Here is an 18,500-nt window from a genome sequence, read left to right on the forward strand (position 1 = left end):
CGGCAGCCGGGAGGGCTGACAGCTGCATCTCCCCGCGTACAAAAGGCTGCGAGGAGCCGGGCGCAGCCAATGGTGAGGGAAGGGCGGGCCTTGCGCAAGGAAGATGGAGTAAAACCTTCAGCAGCTCGCTCAACGCACCTGAGCTCCGGCACAGCTTCCACCGGGGGTGTTTGGGGTCTTTTTTTTGGGTTTTCATCCTTCTCCGCGGTGAGGGGAAGATGCGGGGGTCGGTGGCTTTGTGCCCCGCGGAAAAGTCGCAGCTGGGCCGGGGTTTGCCAAGAACTTCCCGCGGGGGCTGCGGAGGGAAAATCGAGGTTGGGACGAGTGAGAGGGGAACGGAAATAGGGCCGAGAATAGGGGCAGAGAGGGGGTGGTGTGACACGGGGGTGTACTCTGAGCCAGGTGCGGTGGCATGGGGGGAACAGCTGGATGGGGAGCGGCACAGCTGGATCCAGGAGGGATGCAGCAGGGCCGGCACCAAAGGGCCACTCCTAGGGACACCCGAGTGTCACCGCGCTGTCACACCCCCTCTCCCGAGCACACGTGGCGAGGAACGACATCCCCGAGTGGATGTCACCGGCAGGAAGGTGAGCCCTGCCCGAGCATCCCGAACCTTGGCGCCGCGGCTGCTCCCCCAAAGGACACCCCGCGGGTGGCACGGTCACCTTTTTGTCACAAAGGTGCCCCCGGGGAGGCCCGGGAGCCTTTGTGGCTCTGGTTAATGAGAGGAGCGGGGCATTCCGAGCACGGAGAGCGAGCCGGGACGTGACCGGAATAGGAGAAGCCCACCGGGAAGGAGCCGCAGCTGTGCCCTTTAAAGCGGCGATTGAAGCTCGGCCCCGGCCCCGCTCCGCTCCTGGAGGGACGAGCAGGGCCAGGGCAAGGGGGGCACGCTGAAAGGAGCAAAAATAAATTAATGAGCCGGCTAATGGTGGATTTGAAGGAGCCACAGGGATTTCCCGGCGCTTCTTTGTGTGTGTGGGTTCACCTTTCTTTGGCCACGCAGCTGCCGGGGTAATTACAGGGGTAATTACAGGGAGAAGACACACACTCACTTCTGGCCGTGGTGATTTCCAGCCCTGAAGCGTTCTGAGCTCAGCCCTGGGGGCAGCTGCAGGTCCCTGTTTGCTCCCTGAGCTGCCAGACCCCGTTATCACTTGGTTTCCAGCAGGAAAAAAAGGAGTTTTCTTCCTGAAAAAGTAGTTTTCTTCCCCAAAAACACCCCCAGAGAAAGGAGTTTTTTGCTCAAAAAACACTCTTGAAAAAGGAGGTTTTTCCCCAAAACCACTCCTGGAAAAGGAGTTTTCAGGACTCAAGCTCCCCCAGGATTTTAGGAGTCTTTGGGGTGGAAGGGACCTTGGTGCCCAACACCTCCCACGGTCCCAGGGTGCTGCTCCAAGCCCATCCTGGAGCACTTCCAGCTGCTCCAGACAGCCTCAGAGGGAAGGGTGAGGGCAGCCAGGGGGGAGCCTGGCTCCCAGAACCATGAGATCATTGCCTGGGAAAGCCATTCCAGGAGATGGGCAGGATGTGGAGAACACAGCCCCCAGGAAAACCCAACCCTCCAGAGCAGCACAGCTCCCCAGAGCCCCCATTTCCAGGCTGGCCCGGTGTGCAGGAGGTGCTGGAATGAAAACCACCCTTCCCAAAGCAGGGAAGGAGCTCCCAGATTGAGTTTGGTAGCTCAAGAGCAGGCAGCATCAGATTCTAGGCAGCAGCTCAGCCCTTTCCTGCAGAAATTTCCATCTGCTCCACTCTGGGATCAGAACTTCCCCAGCACAACTCGTGAGCAGCTCTCTCCCAGATCATGCGCCTCGCTTCCAGCACGGATCAGGAGGCAGCCTCCCCCAGGAATCTTGTCAGAAGCACAGATTTTTTTCCCCAAGAGGAACAGTTTTATTCATCATGTTTGTGGCCCAGGCAACCCAAAGAGCTCAGATTGCACTTGGCACCCGAGCAGGCTCGTGGTGGTTTTATCCACAAAAACAGATCTGTTACCTTCCCTCGGCCAGGAATGTGACCCTTGGAAGCACCAACAGGACAGATCTTGCATGGAAAAAAGGAACAACAAGAGAAATCTCAGTTCTGGCTAAGCCAGGCAGGACCTTTGCTGTGCACAAAGCAGGTGTGACACTGCCAGAGGGACCCTGCTGAGCTAGATAAAGAATGAGGACGTTCCTCATCCCCTTTTCCATCAGCACTTCCCAGATTAGACCGGGATCAACTGGACAAAGGATAAGAATGTTCCTCATCCTCCTTTTCCATCATCCCTTCCTAGACAAGGTTGGGATCAGCTGGACAAAGGATGAGGATGTTCCTCATCCCTCTTTTCCATTAGGATGAGCAGGACAAAGGATGAGGATGTTCCTCATTGCCCCTTTTCCATCAGCACTTCCCAGACAAGATTGGGATCAGCTGGACACAGGATGAGGATGTTCCTCATCCCCTTTTCCACTAGGATCAGCTGGAGAAAGGATGAGGATGTTTCTCATCCCCCTCTCCATCACCCTTCCCAGAAAAGACTGGGATGCTGCACCTGGGAAATCCTGTGGGAAGGACTGACAGCCCAGGAGGTTGGGACAGAACTTTGGAAGATCAGAGCTCCCAGTCCTCATTTTGGAACAGGCTGGCTTTGGAGCAGCAATCAGTGAAATCCCCTCACAGCTCCTCGTGGTGCTGACAGACCCTTCATTTCCCAGCTGACAGAGTGAGGAGGGAAGTCAGCAGAGCAGATCCTTCATCAGCTGCTGCAGTTTCTGCTCTCCACACCCAAATTCTCCCTCACGTTCCTGGCAGGCAGCAACCAAAATACCTCAACCATCCCTCCCCAAGGCCACAGCCCTGCAGAGTTTGGGAACTTCCCAGCTCTCCAGGCTCACCTCTTCAAGCTGGATTGAGGCTGGGAGCTCTGAGCAGTTGGCATAAGTTCCCCCATGGCAAAGGACAGCACAAGTGCCACCAAAGGCGCCCAAATGAGCTCAGAGCCACCCCCAGGGCTTTACAAACCACTCAGGAAAGCCATGTGGCCCCAAGATGTGATTTCCCAGAAGATTTCGCCCCCCAGAAAAGATTTCCCAAGAGATTTGGCCAGAAGGGAACTTGTGACTGACCTGATTTGCACTCAGTGATTTTGAGAGCAGCGTAAAACCTCAGCTGGGAGTCCCCTTCCTCCTGTGCCTCCAAAGGAAAGCCCAGGGGCTTGCCCAGGACCTTCCAGACCAGTGTCACAATCTGATTCACTGGTCACAGCCACAGCCCACCCTTGTCACCAAACCCCCTCTGGAGCATCACATCTGAAGGCGTCACATCCTTAGAGGGCGTGGGAAATGAATTTGTGGAGAATTCTCCAAGTTCGATATTTGTTTACATACAAATAGTAAGTTTACAAAGTGTGTATGTTTACATACTATGTAAACAAAAATAATATGTTTACATATTTACATAGTATGTATTTGTAAACAAATATCAAACTTGGAGAAATTGCTACAAATTCATTTCCCACAAGAGGGGACTCATTGGTGGGGCAGGAAATGAGGCAGGGGTGCCTAAAAGGCAGAGTTAACAAAATCCAGTGTGGAGTCTCAGCCAGTGAAGCAAGGTTAGAACAACAAAAAGAACAGGAATGGGTGGCTCTGCTCACCACACTCCCACCATGAGAGCTCCATGTCCTTTGAGGTTCCAGCAGGTGCTCTGCAGTTCCTGAGCCTTCCTTCCCTGTCACAGACGTCTTTTGTGGAAAATCCTTTCTTAGGATTTTTCCCTCTTCTGGAAAGCTGTGGCTTCAGCAACAAAGTGTAAACAAAGGTTATCTGCTGCTGTGGAATGTAACAGGTGCATCTGTGATTGGTCTCAGGTAGATGTTTAGATTTACTGACTACTCACAGCAGAGTTGGGTCTCACTCTGTGCTGAGACACAGAACTTTGTTATTCATTCTTTTTCTATTTTTAGCTTAGCAGCTCTGGAATGCCCAGGGAGGCTTCAGCACCACCATCCCCTAACCAAGATGATAACCCCCCTTATCAGCCCTAGAAGAGACAAAAAATCCTCCTGCACACAGCTGGTTAAGGTGTGACCCCTCTGCAATCTGCCTGGAATTCCAGCCTGCATTTTTCTGCAGGGAGTCCAAACAAACTCACCTGGCTCTGGAGAGGCTGCTGGGCCAAGTGCCAGAGCCCTCTCAGGCCTCATAAACTCAAGCTCAGGAAAAGCAAACTCCTTGGCTGTGACCTTGGAGCTCTTCCAGCAGCAGTGTCTGTCTCGACAGGAAGGGAGAGACAAGGAAAAAAGGGAGGGAAAAGGGCCCTGTCCTGCTTCTCCTTCCAGTGTGACTCCTGAGAGCCACCCTGGGGCTGGTGACGCAGAGGGACGGTGGCTGTGGTGACACAGGGACCAGCACACATGTGGGGAGCTCTCCATCTCTTCCAGCAGGATGTCCCTAGACATCCTTTGGCTTGTTTTTGCACTGGGCTGGGCAGGGAGGAGCTTTCCTTTCTTCCCATGTCCCATCTGTCCCTCCTGGTGCTGCCTGTCACCTGCTGTGGGGCCAGCCCGCTCCCACAGGGCCCCTTTGGGACAGGGATCAGCTCAGGGAGGAAAATGGGCATGAGGAATGGGGTGGGGGGAGAACAAAGCTGATGCCTCAGGTTTAGCTTTTCTGTTTTTCATATTTAGTGTGTGGGTCTGGGCTTCATGTTAGGGGATGGTGAGCTCTGTGCACAGAGCAGGGAGACAAAACAATTCCTGCTCTAGCTGGGGACCAAGGACAAATGACCCAAATCTCAGTCCCAAGGGCACAAACAACGTGGGCTGGAGAGAGAAAAACAAGCAGAGTGGGGCTGCATGGGCTGGAGTGTAATTGGACAATTAACCCCAATATGCAAATGGAGCAGAACTTATAAAAGTGAGAGACCCCATGACCAGCTGTCCATTTTTGTGACCATTTTGGGTTCATTTTGGGTGCAGCCCTGGCTGGGCTCTTGTGCTGCCCAAGGGGGATCCATGGAGGCCTTTTAATAAATCCCTGCTTTATTCCTGAGCTCTGTCTGGCCTCTGCTCTAGGTCAGCCTTCACAAGGCATTAAAACAGCTGGGATCTCATCTGAGCAGACAGCAGCTGGCAGGAGCTGAGGTGATTAAATGATGTGTAACTGAGAATCCTCCAGGCTCAGAGCTTCAGGGCAGCCAGAAAAACCCCACAAAGGGACCCTGAGGGGCCAGCACTGCTTCCCTCCCCAGGAACAGCACACAGATCCACAGAACTCACAGAATCACTGAATGGCCAGGCTGGAAGAGACCTTCAAGGTCATGAAGCCTCAACACCTCAGCTAAACCCAGTGCCACATCCAGGCTTTGTTAAACACACCCAGGGATGGTGACTCCAGCACCTCCCTGGGCAGAACATTCCAGAACTTTAATCCAGCACCATGCAGGGAAATGCTGGGACCTGCTGGGCTGGCTCCTCCTGCAACATCAGGGGACAATGATCTTCCTGGCTGCCCTGTCATTATCACCTCCTCATGCCCCAGTTGCCACAGACACCCCAAAATGAAACTCAGCTCCTCCGGCCCCAGTGACATTAGGGGACATCCTTGCTGGCTGCCCTGTCCTTGTCACCTCCTCCTGCCTAGAGCACCCCAAAAGGAACCCTCAAAGCCTTGCTGGCACTCAGGACGTGCCCCAGTCCTTCAGCTTCTCCTGTCCTGCTGCTGCACAGCCTTGGCATCTGAGGCCACCCCCAGAGGTGACACAGAGGTCACAGACTGGCCAAACCTCATGTAGGGTCTGTTCCCAACACGCAGCTCTGACAGTGCCCCAACCTCTGACAGCCAGAAGCTGCAGAGGTGTTTCTGCAGAAATAGCAGAAAATCTCTTAGAAATGGGTTTTTCTCTGCTCACCCTGCTCCAAAGTTTTGCTCCAGTTTTTGTTCTTGGCCCCTGCAGGAAAAAAAAAGGAATTCTGGACCCCCTCTGATGCTTTTATGGCTCCTGGAGTGGAACCCCTGCGCTCCAACTCAAGCCCTGAATTAATTCATCCCTGCTGAACCAGCAGACCCTGCTCTTAAATCAGCATTTATTTCAGAGATAGAGGGGGGGGGGGGGGGAAACCCTCTCCAAGGGATTTTGGGACACGTTTATGAATATTAGAACACTATAAATATAAAAGGGAACATAAGGAAATAGAAATATTCTCACAGGGTGACATTTTCAGCCCATTTCTGCTTTCACAAATTAAAATAGTTGCCTGGTTTTTATTGTGGATGACGTGGGGCCTCTCAACTCTGTAACCTTAAAAGGGAGCTTTGAGGGCTTGAAATCAGAGCTCCCTTTTTGTCACTTGAACAGGAAAATGGTGATTCATGGAGGGAAGGGAGCAAACCCCACAGGACACAGGTCACTGGGATGTGTCACCTGTCCTGTCTCCGTGCTGTCACCTCATCAGCTGTCCCAAATCAAATTTGCTCCTTTCTCCAGAGTTCCCCTGAGAAAGAGTAAGGCTAAAATGTCCTTATTGCCAAGGACACCTCTGTCCCCTCTTCTTTTGTCCCCTCAGCTCACTGAACCAGCACAGAGCTGGGAAAGGAAGAAAAACTCACATTTTTGGTGTGTTTTGGCCTTTCCTACAAGGACAAAGCTGGGAGCAGCCAGGAAACCTCTGCAAAAAAAGGCAAGTTGATGGGCAAAGGCTGTGCCAGACAAATTCCTGCTGCTGCTCCTGCTGGATGTACCTGCCCAACAAATCCTGGAGAATCAGGGAAAGTCACCTTCACCGATTTTCTGGAATTTATGTGCTCAGGGCAAGGTGTGGAGCTCCAGGATGTGACAGGGACAAACAGGGAATAGTCAGGCTGGGGGAGCAAGGAGCCAACACTATCCCATGGAAATCTGTCCAACACTGCTTAAGGCACTGCAAAAGCCACCTGGGAGATTCTGCTCTGCCTCCACTCCACCTTTTTGCTGGAAAATGAACCAGCAGAGACAAATCAGCCCAAAATGGGAGAGACAAGGAGGAGAAGGGCTCCAGAAAACACATGGTGCAGGGCCCAGACAAACCTCCACCCCCTGCAGGTGTCCAGCAGTGGGATGCAAAACAGGATTATGGAAAACAGGGGAGGAAAAGCAGCTGCTGCCATCCATCCCTCCCTGCTGTCACAGGAGGGAAGCAGCCCCAGGGAGGCCAGCAGGGAAGCAGAGCAAGAGCAGCCCTTTGATGTCACAAACAGAAGGTCCCTGCTGACGCTGGGGAACTGTGGCCTGACCTCCTGCTCTGCCAGGGTCAGGCAACACCTATTTCCCAGTCTGCTCCCAGTAAAGCCCAGCCAGGGCTGCTGGGCTGGGGAAGGGAGTGTGAGAGGGGCAGGAGGGATGAACTGAGAGCCAAGCAGAGCAGATCCAACGTGGCAGGGGGAGCTGCCAGGCCACATCCAGGGATGGAGCACAAGGAACAGGCACCAGTTTGCTCTGTCTCTGTCGTGCTCGGCCACTCACAATCAGTGACAAGGACCCTAAAGCCACCCCATGGGCAGGGATCCAGGGGCAGCACAGGCTCTCTGGGCACCCTCAAGGGAACAATTCCTCCCTGATCCAACCTAACCCAGTCCTTTCCAGCCTTTCCCTGCTGTTCTGCTGCTCCTGCCCTTGCAGAGCCCCTGAGCATCCCTCCCAGCCCCCTCTCAGCTCCCTGTGTGCTGCACGAGCTGCTGCAGGAGCTGCTGCAGCAGAGCTCAGTCGCTGCCCAGCCGTGCAGGAGGCAGCAGAGCCTCTCCCCCTCCCCGCAGCTCCCCCTGTGCTCAGGCACGGCTCTGCGGGGCGAGGGAAGCGATGTCGTGAGCGGCAGCGCTGCCAACTTCTCTGCTGCAGCCAGTGCATGTGCCTGAGCTGCTGCTCCCAGCCAAGCCCTGCCGTTTGGGGAAGGAAATCTGGGAAAAGGCACTTCCAGCCCAAAAAAACCCCAAAAAATCCAGGCAGTTCTCAGCTCGCTGGGGGCGGCGGGAAGCAGAAATAGCAGCGAAAACGGCTTCATGCCAAACGTGGGTCAACAGAGGGATCAAAAATCTCAGGACTGACACAAAAACCACAGCAGTGAGCCCTAAATTGAGAATTCAGGTGGTGCAGAAGGCAAACTGGACGTGCTGGTGGCCGGGAGAGCCTGCAATGCTCCCCAGCTTTGGGCAGGAGCATCTGTGATCCGGCTAATCCGAGGTTATCCCGGAGGATTGGGGCTGCCAGCAGGGGAAGGGAGGGTGCTGTGCATGTGCTCGGTGCTGTGCATGTGCTCTGTGCTGTCCCTGCAAAGGCAGCATCCAGGCACGGGAAGGGATTAATCAGTTTTCTCACACATCAAATCCGTGTGCGTGCCGAGGGCAGGGACCCAGGAGGGTGTCAGGAAAGCCATTTATGTCCATCACATCTTATCTGCTCCAGCCTGAGCACAACACCAGCCCCTCCTTGCCTCCCTCGGGCATTAATCCTCTCGACAGGATTAAAGCCTATCAGCGCAGGGCTCCCCGCAGAGAACAATCCCGGCTTGCAGGGTGACACCGCGATGCTATCAGCGAGGATCACAGCGCTGTGCGGGGATTAGAGGGCAGCACGGCAGCCCGGAGGTGAGGCAGGAGAGCGCTCCCTGCTCCCAGAACCCGCTGCCGCTTTCGCGCCTCGTTAACCCCGGCGCGCAGTCCCAGCGATGCCGGGCCCGGCTCCAGGCCGGGCTTTTTGCTGCCCCCACTGATTGCAATTAAAGGCGAACGCCGTTAATTGGCTTTGCACGTGGAGGAACCCACACCGGGCATTTCTCCAGCTCCCACTAGCCCTTGTCATTTCTTTGTCACTGTCACCTCGTGGTGGCCGTGCCCTCTGCTGACAGCACCACATCCCACCGAGGCTGAGTTTTTAAGGATTCCCACAATCTGAGGTTTTGGGAAAGCTGCAAAAGGCAGGGCTCAGAGACAGCAGAACTGCAATTAGAGCTAAGTGAGAGCCATTAGATTTGTCAGCAGAAAAGTTATGTAAGATGTAGAAAATAAGGACAACTAGAACAATGGTCTGTGTATTAACACTTGGCTAGAATAACTCTCTAAACTACAAAAAAGTTTATCTAGCAAGACATGAGGAAGTTCTAAGGTTAATAATGGAGCTCTGGGCATTGTGTTTTAAGGCTTACAAGTAGGTATTGTATTCAAGATAAGCAAGTATTGTTTTAACAGAAGGTACTTGTGTTTATAGTGGTTGGATAGAACTAATATCAATGTGCTTTTGCTTTGTATGATTGGCCAAAAAAATTTTAAAGTGAGTTGTGACATTAAGTTCTTTATCTGCTGCTGGCATCTTCCCATTGTCATAACCATGTAATGAGAGTGATGCTGGAAAATAAACAGCTTGAGATGTGTTCCACAGCAGTCCTGTCCTGTTCATGATCTGTCCACAACCACTGGCCAGCAATGCTTCCCCTTCCTGCCCTGCTGGGATCTGCAAGACAGCCAGGACAGAGCACGACCCACACAGCAGGCAGGGAACTGAGCAGGGCCCTTTTAATGCAGGGAATGAAACAACATTCAGGCAGAGAGTGGTGACAGATAAACACTGCACAGCTGGAAGGGCCACATCTCCAGCACCAAGCCACCTCTTCCCTTCTCCGTGCAGAGTCCTGAGGAGGTTGGAGAGAGGATTTGGAGCTGCCTTCGGTGCTTCTCACACACAGAACCAGCCCAGCTGCTGCCTCAGCACAACTCACCAGTCCAGCAGAAGGTTTAGGGGGCCCCCCCAGCAAAGATGAGCTCCAGGGCAGCCTGGATGTCCCCTCCTGTGGCCTGCAGGGCCCGCAGGCTCAGCTCGTCGTCGTGGATCCCCATGTCTCGCAGCTGCTGCAGCTGGGGCTGCCACTGGCTCTGCTCACAGCAAGGAGAAGTTTGGGGTGAGAATCCCAGCAGCAAAACCAGCAGCCCTTCCCACTGCCCAGGGTCCCACCTGTTATAGACACACATTATAATATTGGCTTTTTGCAGATATAAAAATGGATTTTAGATGAGTGGTGTTAAAGTGACTTTATTATAAAGATATGGATTTATTTCTGTTCATTAAGCTCAGTGCAGTATCTGATATCAGTGTGCTGTGTCACAGTGCCTGCAGGGATGGGATAACACCCAGTGAGCACAGGGTGAGCACACCTGCACAGATGTGCCAGCCAGCAGCACTCACCCTCTGAGGGCAGAACTGGAGGGGATAAAAAGGGACTAAAACCACAATCCAGGAATGCACATGCTCTAAAAGAGCAGAGCCAAAGCAGAGATGTGCTAAACAATTCTCAGAACATGTAAACCAGCTTGGGGAAAAGTTTACTGAGCACAAGGGTCTGTGAATTTGCAAAGGGCTGATGTAATTAAAGGTATTTAAGGGGCTAGGGTTAAATTTGCCCTAAACCAGGACATATCCCCAAAGATAACAGGGGGCTCTTGGCTGATGCCACAATAACCTTTGCTCTGTGCTCCTTGTTCCTATTGTCCTTTATTTAACTTTCAAATTGTGGTTTTTAAATGTTTATATTTTCATAGGAGAGTGGATGTGCTTCCCACCCACCTCAGCAGCACCTGTGCAAACAGCTCCTGAAAGCTCAGTGATTTTGCAAAGTCCCCAAAGCCACCACCCCCTGTGAAATAGCTGGTTTGGTTTGTTTGGCAAAATTTAAAAGTTTAATAAAAGACAATAGGAGATAAAGATAGTAAAGATAATGGCTGGGTGCATCTTGAAACTCAGCCAAGAGCACATTTATTTTCAGGGATATTTTAAAATACTTTTTCTATTACATTAGCTTGTATATTCACAGATTCCTATGTATATTTACATTTTTCTATAAACTAGTTTATCTGTTTTAGGAACTATTTTGTATGGCTCTTCTTTGGGTTTGTTTTTTTAGAGTATGCATGTTTTGTAGTTGTGGTTTTGGCTTTTTTTCTTTATTACTTTTAGTCTGGGCTTGGTCTATACTTTCTTCAGATGATAAATATTGATAGTATATTACTAGCAAGGTCTTCATTATATGTTGTCTTGACTAAAAAGAGTTCATTTATAACTAGATTAGCTACTACTATGTCTAAGTTTTTTGTTAATAGCAGAAATAAAAGTTCTTTTAACATTATACATACAGTATTTATCTTAATATTTGCAAAAAGCCAACACTATAATATGCATTTATAACACCTCCACCCCAGTTCCACCCAGTACTTCTGCAGTGGCTGTGATGATGCCTTGGGACTTTAGATTTTACATTTTTCATACATTTGTAATCCTGTAATTCTTTGTGTAATTCTAATTCAATATTCAGTGTGAGCTGCTGCTTTCCCATTTTGGGCAGACACAACAACTCCTCTCCAGGCCTGGCAATCAAGGACATCTCACTGCCTCAGGCCCCAGAAATGTAAACAAAAGTGAGCTGGAGGAGCAAAATGGGGGCAAACTACTTCATTACCCAAAGGTTTAATTAGAAGATTAACTCCCAATACGAAAACGGACCAAATTATAGAAGTATGAAAACCTGTGAGCCATTGTTCATTTTTGGGGTCTTGCCCCAAATGTACCTGAAGGCCCTTCAACAAATATAACTGCTTTTTCTTCCCTTAATTTTGTCAGGCCTCTGTTTTTAGAGACTTGGGGTAAATTACTTCACTACCTGAAGGTGTAATCAGAAGATTAACCCCCAACATGCAAATGGACCAAATTTACAGAAGTCTGAAAACTGTGATAATTGGTCCATTTTGAGTGTAGCTTCATCTGCTCCAAAGCCTTTCAATAAATTTAACTGCTTTTTATTCTTTTAATTTTGTCTGGTCTCTGTTTTCAGAAACTTGGGGTAAATGTCTTCATTACCTGAAGGTTTAATTGGAAGATTAGCCCCCAATATGAAAATGGATCAAATTTACAGAAGTCTGAAAACCTGTGATCATTGGTCCATTTTTGGGTGTAGCCCCTGGTTGGGGGGCTTTATCTCCCCAAAATGTACCTGAAGGCCCTTCAATAAATATTAACTGCTTTTTATTCTTTTAATATTGTCTGGCCTCTGCTTTTAGAGACTTGGGGTAAATGACTTCATTACCTGAAGGTGTAATCAGATTACCCCCAATATGCAAATGGACCAAATTTACAGAAGTCTGAAAACCTGTGACCTGTGGTCCATTTTTGGGTGTAGCTTCATCTGCCCCAAATGGCCCTTCAATAAATAGAACAGCTTTTTATTCCCTTAATGCTGTCTGGCCTCTGTTTTCAGGTAGCCCAAAAAGGCACCAGTGATGCCCCTCCAGGCTGATGTCCCACCACAGGAGGCAGCTGGGAGATGCCAGGGGGTGCAGGATTCCAGGGAATGCCACTGACCTGGAGGCTGGGCTGCCCTGAGGCCTGCAGGGCGTGCTGGAGGGCCTGGCTGAACAGGTCGTTGGTGATGGGGGTCCCTGACTGCACACTGGATGACATCGGGGACGTCCCGGAGGAGTGGCCCTAGGAGGAGGTGACAGGTGAGGAGAAGGAACCAGCACACAGCAACACCTGCAGCACCCCTCACTCTCCATCCCATGGGGAAGGGAGACCAGGAGGAAAGGGAGGTGCCCCAGAGCTGACCAGGCTGTGCTGGCTGTCCCTGGGTGCTGGGAGTATGTGGAAGATAGGGATCACATGAATTTGCATGAGGGAAGGCACAGCCAGGTGTGCCAGGGTTAGGATCACACAGGGAACTCTTCCCTGAGGGAATGAAGAGCCAGATGTGCCAGTCTTGACCAGGACCAGTGCTGGCTGCTCCCTGAGTGCCCAGGGTGGGATGAAAGGGAAGAGAACCCATCCATGAGGGAATGAAGAGCCAGGTGTGCCAGCCTTGATGCAGGCTGGTACTGGCTGTTCCCTGGATGCCCAGGGTAGGATCAAAGGGAAGAGAACCCACCCCTGAGGGAAAGCAGAGGCAGCAGTGGCAGCCCCAGGGGTTACCAGGGTGGGATCAAAGGGAAGAGAACCCACCCCTGAGGGAAAGCAGAGGCAGCCGTGGCAGCCCCAGGGGTTACCTGTGTGCTCAAGGGTGGGATCAAAGGGAAGAGAACCCACCCCTGAGGGAATGCAGAGGCAGGTGAGGCAGCCCCAGGGTTACCTGTGTGCCCGGGGTGGGTGTGTGGGAGCTGCTCTCGGGGGTGCTGGCCAGGGCCAGGGCTGTGGCCAGCTCGCTCTGGGTGATGGGCCGCGGCCCCGCCGCCCCCGCGTAGCCCAGCGAGGCCGGGCGCGAGCCGGACGTGCTGCTGGATGGGGTGGACCTGGTGCTCTGTGTGGAGACAGAGAGAGAGAAAAGCCCCAGCTGTGACCTCTGTCAGTGTTTGTGTCCCAGTCAAACCACACATCCCTGTCCTACCATACCCAAATGTCCCAAGGGTGACACTTCTGAAAGACAAACATGCCAGAGTAGGATGTGCCTTTTTTCCACAGAGTCAGCTGTGGAAACTGGCAGGAAACCTTTCAATCTATCATCCACCAGCCCCAAACCACGGTGATGTTAGCCTGGAACAAAACAATTCCCTGCTACAGGCACATTTAAACCCATATATCCAGTTTTTCATACAGAACCCTTTGTCCTGTGGAGAGGAAGAGTGCAGAAAGGCAGGGATCAACATTCCCACGCTCCACTATGGCTGTGAGAGCATTTCCTCTGTTCCATTTTCCTGTTGTGTGTTCAGTACTGAGGAAAGCCCTCTTCTGAGCAGCATGGAAGCAGCCAGGATCAATATGTTTGTCTCCACATCCCCCTGGGGAGCCAGAGCAGCTCGTGCTGCTCACCAGACAGGAAAGGAAGAGCTTGGGAGTCTCAGGGCTATAAATTAAACCCAGAAAGAAGTGCTCACCCAACCTGGCTGCTTACCTGGTGGAAGTCATCTTCATCATCAGAGAGCCCCTCAAAGAGAAAGCCACCTGCAACAGAAAGGGGAATGAAAGGATGTGGGAAACCAGCAGGAACTGGGAGCAGATCCCTGCGGAGTTTTTGGCTGAGCACCAAGGTGACGTACCTGGCATGTCGCGGTAGGAGCCCAGGGCCATGGCGCGCGAGGACGTGTCCGGGGCTGGCAGGGGGGTGCTGCCCGCCACCGAGTGCAGCACCAGCACGATGGCGTTCACCAGGGCAGGGTGAGCCGGGATCAGCCTGGGCACAAACGGGCACGGCTGAGCGAGGGCACGGGGCACACCAGGAACCAGCCCTGAGGCACCGGGGGCACTGCCACCGCTGCAGGCCCAAAGTCCTCCAGGCAGCCAGGGATCCTTCTGGATCCAGCTGGACCTGCCTTGGATCCTCCTGGATCCACGCTGGACATGGCTTTGGATCCTTCTGGATCCACGATGGACCTGGCCTTGGATCACCAAGGATCCTTCTGGATCCATGCTGGATCTTGCCTTGGATCCTTCTGGATCTATGCTGGACCTGTCCTTGGTTCACCAAGGATCCTTCTGGATCCATGCTGGATCTGGTTTTGGATCCTTCTGGATCCACATTGGATCTGACCTTGGATGTTCTAGATTTATGCTGGACCTGGCCCTGGATCTTTCTGGATCCACGCTGGACATTGCCTCAGTTCACCAAGTACCCTTCTAGACCCAACCTTGCCTTGGTTCTCCAAGGATCCTTCTGGACCCCATGCTGGCCTTGGTTCTCCAAGGATCCTTCTGGACCCATGCTGGACCTTTCCTTGGTTCTCCCTCTGGACCCATGCTGACTTTTCCAACGTTCTCATGGGAGCAGCTCTCTGCTGTGAGCACTTCACCCAGGTCTGAACCCTGATCTGGAGGCCATGATGGCCCTGCCTCCCACCAAAGTTAACCCTCTGGACTAACCCAAGTGGTGGATCCACGTTTCCTGAGAGGAATGACCCAGCCTGGGAGGCAGGAGCAGAGCTCTGTCCCACCCAGGTGACACACAGGGACACAAAGGCACTGCTGAATCACTGCCCCAGCTCGGGGAACTTACGTGTCCAGCATGTTGGGGTCTGCAAACACAGAGAACAGATCCTTGTCCTGCAGAACTCCTGCAAAGGACCAGGAAAGGCAGTGAGACAGGATACACAAAAGCCACAGGGACAAATAAATAGCAATTGTTTTCCAGGAAATGACTCATGAGTAAACACCACAAACACTCCCCATTGTTCCTCTGAAGCCTTTGTGTTCCCAAAGAGGCTCTTGGTCACACACCCAAGGGACAAAAGGGACAAAAGGGAAGGGGCTTTTTCCTGCAAATCCCATGGGTGCTCCACCTCAAGGGCAGGGTGGAGGCTGGGCCCCAGCTCCCTGCAGCCAGGCTGGGACTGCATCCCAAATTCCACCAGCCTAGGACTGCCACTATCCCACAACAGGCTGGGTTTAGTGAACCATTCTGTAACATCCCAAATTCCACCTGCCTCAGGCTGCCACCATCCCACAACAGGATGGATTTAATCCACCACTTTGGAGCATTTTGTAGTGGGGAGAGAATTCCATCCCTCCTCTCCCTGACCCTTCTGAAACCAGGATCCATTCCTCCTTTCCCTGATCCTTCTGAAATCAAGGAGAGAGCTCCAGCCCTCCTTTCCCTGACCCTTCTGAAGCCAGGATCCTTCCCTTCTTTCCCTGATCCTTCTGAAATCAAGGAGAGAGCTCCAACCGTCCTTTCCCTGGCCCTTCTGACGCCAGGATCCATCCCCAAACCACCAATGGAGCACAACTGACACCTCAGCGGTCACCAACTCACGCTCCAAAGGGACAAAAAATGAGGGTTTTTTAACTCTCTCTTCTCCCTACCAGGAATTCAACCTAGATTTGTGTCTGTCCCTTCCCCCAACAGGAATCCAACCTTTCCTCAGATCCTCTGGATCACAGCCAGACTCACCCAGAGCCACAGGGTCACTGCTGAGGCCGGGAGTAGCCACAATGATCTGATCCAGGGATTCCTTGTTTCCCAGCATCTTGAAGACCTGCCAGGGGAAGCAGAGCAGGTTGGCAATGTCACCCACTGTGGGGGTGTCCCCAGAGGGAGGGGACAGCTGAATTCCCCCCCTCCCAGGAGCAGAGCACTCACAGCATCTCTGTAGGCAGGGCTGCTGTGCAGGGCAGTGTGCAGCACACGGAATTCCCGGACTGCTGCCACCTTATCCACGGGCTCTGAGGGGAGAAAACACCACAACAAAACACAGCTGGGCCTCTGTCAGCCCTCAGAGCCATGCACAGCCCGCTGGGACCTCCATGCTGCAACAGGGATCCTCCAACATCCTTGGATTGGGTGTAGTCACTGCAGAGTAATGACTTGCTGCACTCTCACATCATAAAAATAGTCAGGAATATCCTCCCACATGTGCCATTAGAGGAATGCCAGCTCAAGCTCCTGTCTTTGTACAGTCAGGCACACAGCAGCCTGCTCATCCCTGGGGCTTTGCTCCACATCCCCTGACAGTGCCCTAGAATGGATCACAGGCAATTAAAGATGGGATGATCCCTCTCTCCATGGCGCACAGCTCATTCCTTAACTCTTGTGTCATCAGGAAAATCAATACCCAGGTGCTGCTGGGAGTTCCCAAACACAGGGATTCATTCCCCTGGAAACCTCCACAGCAGTGAACCCCCAGAGAAGCTCAGTCCCTATTAAAACACATCCCAAGGAGAATCCAAGGGGCAATCCCCACAGCTCCTCACCTGGTTTCTGGTCAGGCTCAGGCCAGGACTTGCGCAGGACATGGACAGTGGAGCCAGACTGGATTCCATAAAAATCCAGGGTCTGGTCATCCCTCAGCTTCCGGCCACAGTAGATCAGGTCTGGGGGGAGAAACAGCTGAAGATAAACACCTGTGGTGCTCTCACAACCAGCTGGGGGTCTCTAGGTGTGTCTTGGAGCCCAAGGGGTTACTGAGCAGCTGGGTAGGGAAAAACACAGGGAAGCTGTGGAGCTGAGAATCAGGAGGGAAATCACAGAGCTGATCTAGAGGGGATGGCAGAGTCACCACCTGCGTAAGAGCTGACCTCCCTCTCAGCTCCCGTGAGAGCTCTCACAAGGACACAGAGCTGGTGGAAAGCCCAAATATTCCCGAACAAGGGCACTGCCGCGGCTGGAGCGCCGGGATCCCAAGGAAACAGGGAAGGAACACCGAGCCCTCCCAACAGCAGCAGCGGGATGTTGCATCCCGGCCGCGGCGAGAACGGGCCGAGGGTGTCCCCAAGCGGCGGGACAGCGCCAGGCTCCGGCGGGGCACGCACCGATGAGCTCGGGGTCCGGCATGGATTCCTGCAGCTTGCCCGTGATCAGCTGCTTGAGGTGCGAGATGCTGCAGCCGCCCAGCGGGCACTCGCCCAGCTCGGTCTCCGGCAGGCGCAGGATGGCTTTGGGGGCCAGCGGCTGCTCGGCCAGCTTCACGGCGATGTGCCACTCCGGCAGGGCCATGGCGCCTGGGGACACGGCCGAGTGACACCCCGCACACAGCGAGCCTCCCTCCCTCATCCATCGGGCACAGCCGGACACAGCCCCGGCGCTCAGCGGGGTCCCGGCCATGGCTCCTCCATCCCTAGAGTCCCGATCCCCCGTCAGCTCAGGGGTCCCGGCCATGGCTGCCCGTCCCCAGAACCCCAAGCCCCGTCTCAGCTCAGGGAGATCCTGGCTGTGCTCCCCCAGATCCTTCCCCTAAGCTCAGGGGGGTCCCGGCTGTTCTCCCCCAGACCCTCCCTCAGCTCAGGGGGGTCGGACATGTTCCCCCCAGGCCTTCAGCTCAGGGCGATCCCCTGGATGTCCCCACTCCAATCTTCTCCTCAGCTCAGGGGGATCCCGGCCGTTCTTCCCCCAGACCCTCCTATCCCCTCAGGGGGATCGCCCGGCCGTGCTCGCCCAGACCTTCCCCTCAGCTCAGGGGTATTCCGGCTGTTCTCCCCTCAGACTCTTCCTTTAGCTTAGGGGTATCCCGGCCGTGTCTCCCTCCCCTCCCCACCTCATGGGGGCCCGGCCGTGTCGCCCTCCCCTCCCCATCTCAGGGCGATCTCAGCCATATCTCACTCCCCACCTCACGGGGATCCCAGTCGTGTCTCCCTCCCCATCTCAGGACGATCCCGGCCGTGTCTCCCTCCCCTCCGCACCTCACGGGATCCCGGCCGTGTCTCTCTCCCCTTCCCACCTCAGGGGTATCCCGGCCGTGTCTCCCTCCCCTCCCCACCTCCTCAGGGGGGCCCGGCAGTCGCCCCCCAGGCCCTCCCCGCTCCGTGCTACCTCACCCCAACGGACCGGAAGCGGAAGTGCTGTGCGGAACGCAGTGCGCGCTGGGAAATCGAGTCCGGCAGAGTAGGAGGTAACGCCCTCCCGAGGCGAAGGCGCTGCTGATTGGCTGGCTCTGCCATGACCAGCCAATGGGCGGGCGGCCGAGGGTTTAAAGGCCGGCGCGGCGAGGGGCGCGCAGTACCGTGCCGCTCCCCCGCCACAATCCCCTCTAATTAACGCTATCTCAGTAATTAAGCGGCTGCCATCCCTCCCCCGTGGGCGGGCA

The 18,500-nt window shown here is 53.7% G+C and overlaps 1 protein-coding gene across 6 annotated transcripts; it reads right to left on the bottom strand.

The window, feature by feature from the left end:
* Positions 1-65: 65 nt before the first annotated feature.
* On the bottom strand, positions 66-18,237 carry UBL7 (ubiquitin like 7). 6 transcript variants are annotated; one of them, XM_058811142.1, is made up of 12 exons: positions 18,024-18,122; positions 17,230-17,418; positions 16,672-16,791; positions 16,061-16,143; positions 15,872-15,956; positions 14,978-15,035; positions 14,025-14,158; positions 13,880-13,929; positions 13,121-13,288; positions 12,361-12,483; positions 9,731-9,884; positions 66-295 (listed from the first exon to the last, which is right to left on the bottom strand). In XM_058811142.1, exons 2-11 carry the CDS (start codon positions 17,411-17,413, stop codon positions 9,747-9,749), a joined length of 1,143 nt encoding a protein of 380 aa, XP_058667125.1. In that variant the 5' UTR covers positions 17,414-17,418; positions 18,024-18,122; the 3' UTR covers positions 66-295; positions 9,731-9,746. The 6 variants fall into 6 exon arrangements, with proteins under 6 accessions (XP_058667125.1, XP_058667124.1, XP_058667121.1 ...); XM_058811141.1 differs by lacking the exon at positions 66-295 and adding an exon at positions 9,104-9,643; XM_058811138.1 differs by lacking the exons at positions 66-295; positions 18,024-18,122 and adding an exon at positions 18,174-18,237 and having other exon boundaries at positions 9,104-9,884.
* Between the last annotated feature and the right edge of the window lie 263 nt (positions 18,238-18,500).

Source organism: Ammospiza caudacuta, chromosome 10 (genome assembly GCF_027887145.1).
Source record: "Ammospiza caudacuta isolate bAmmCau1 chromosome 10, bAmmCau1.pri, whole genome shotgun sequence".
NCBI lineage: Eukaryota > Metazoa > Chordata > Aves > Passeriformes > Passerellidae > Ammospiza > Ammospiza caudacuta.

Excerpts from the sequence above, each read along its gene's own strand:
- UBL7 (XM_058811142.1), bottom strand. The coding sequence starts at position 17,413 with ATGGCCCTGCCGGAGTGGCACATCGCCGTGAAGCTGGCCGAGCAGCCG. Across the intron at positions 15,957-16,060 it reads GCCCTGCCTACAGAGATGCT|GTCTTCAAGATGCTGGGAAA; the intron begins GTGAGTGCTCTG and ends TTCCCCTGGCAG. Across the intron at positions 14,159-14,977 it reads GACCCCAACATGCTGGACAC|GCTGATCCCGGCTCACCCTG; the intron begins GTAAGTTCCCCG and ends GTTTGTGCCCAG.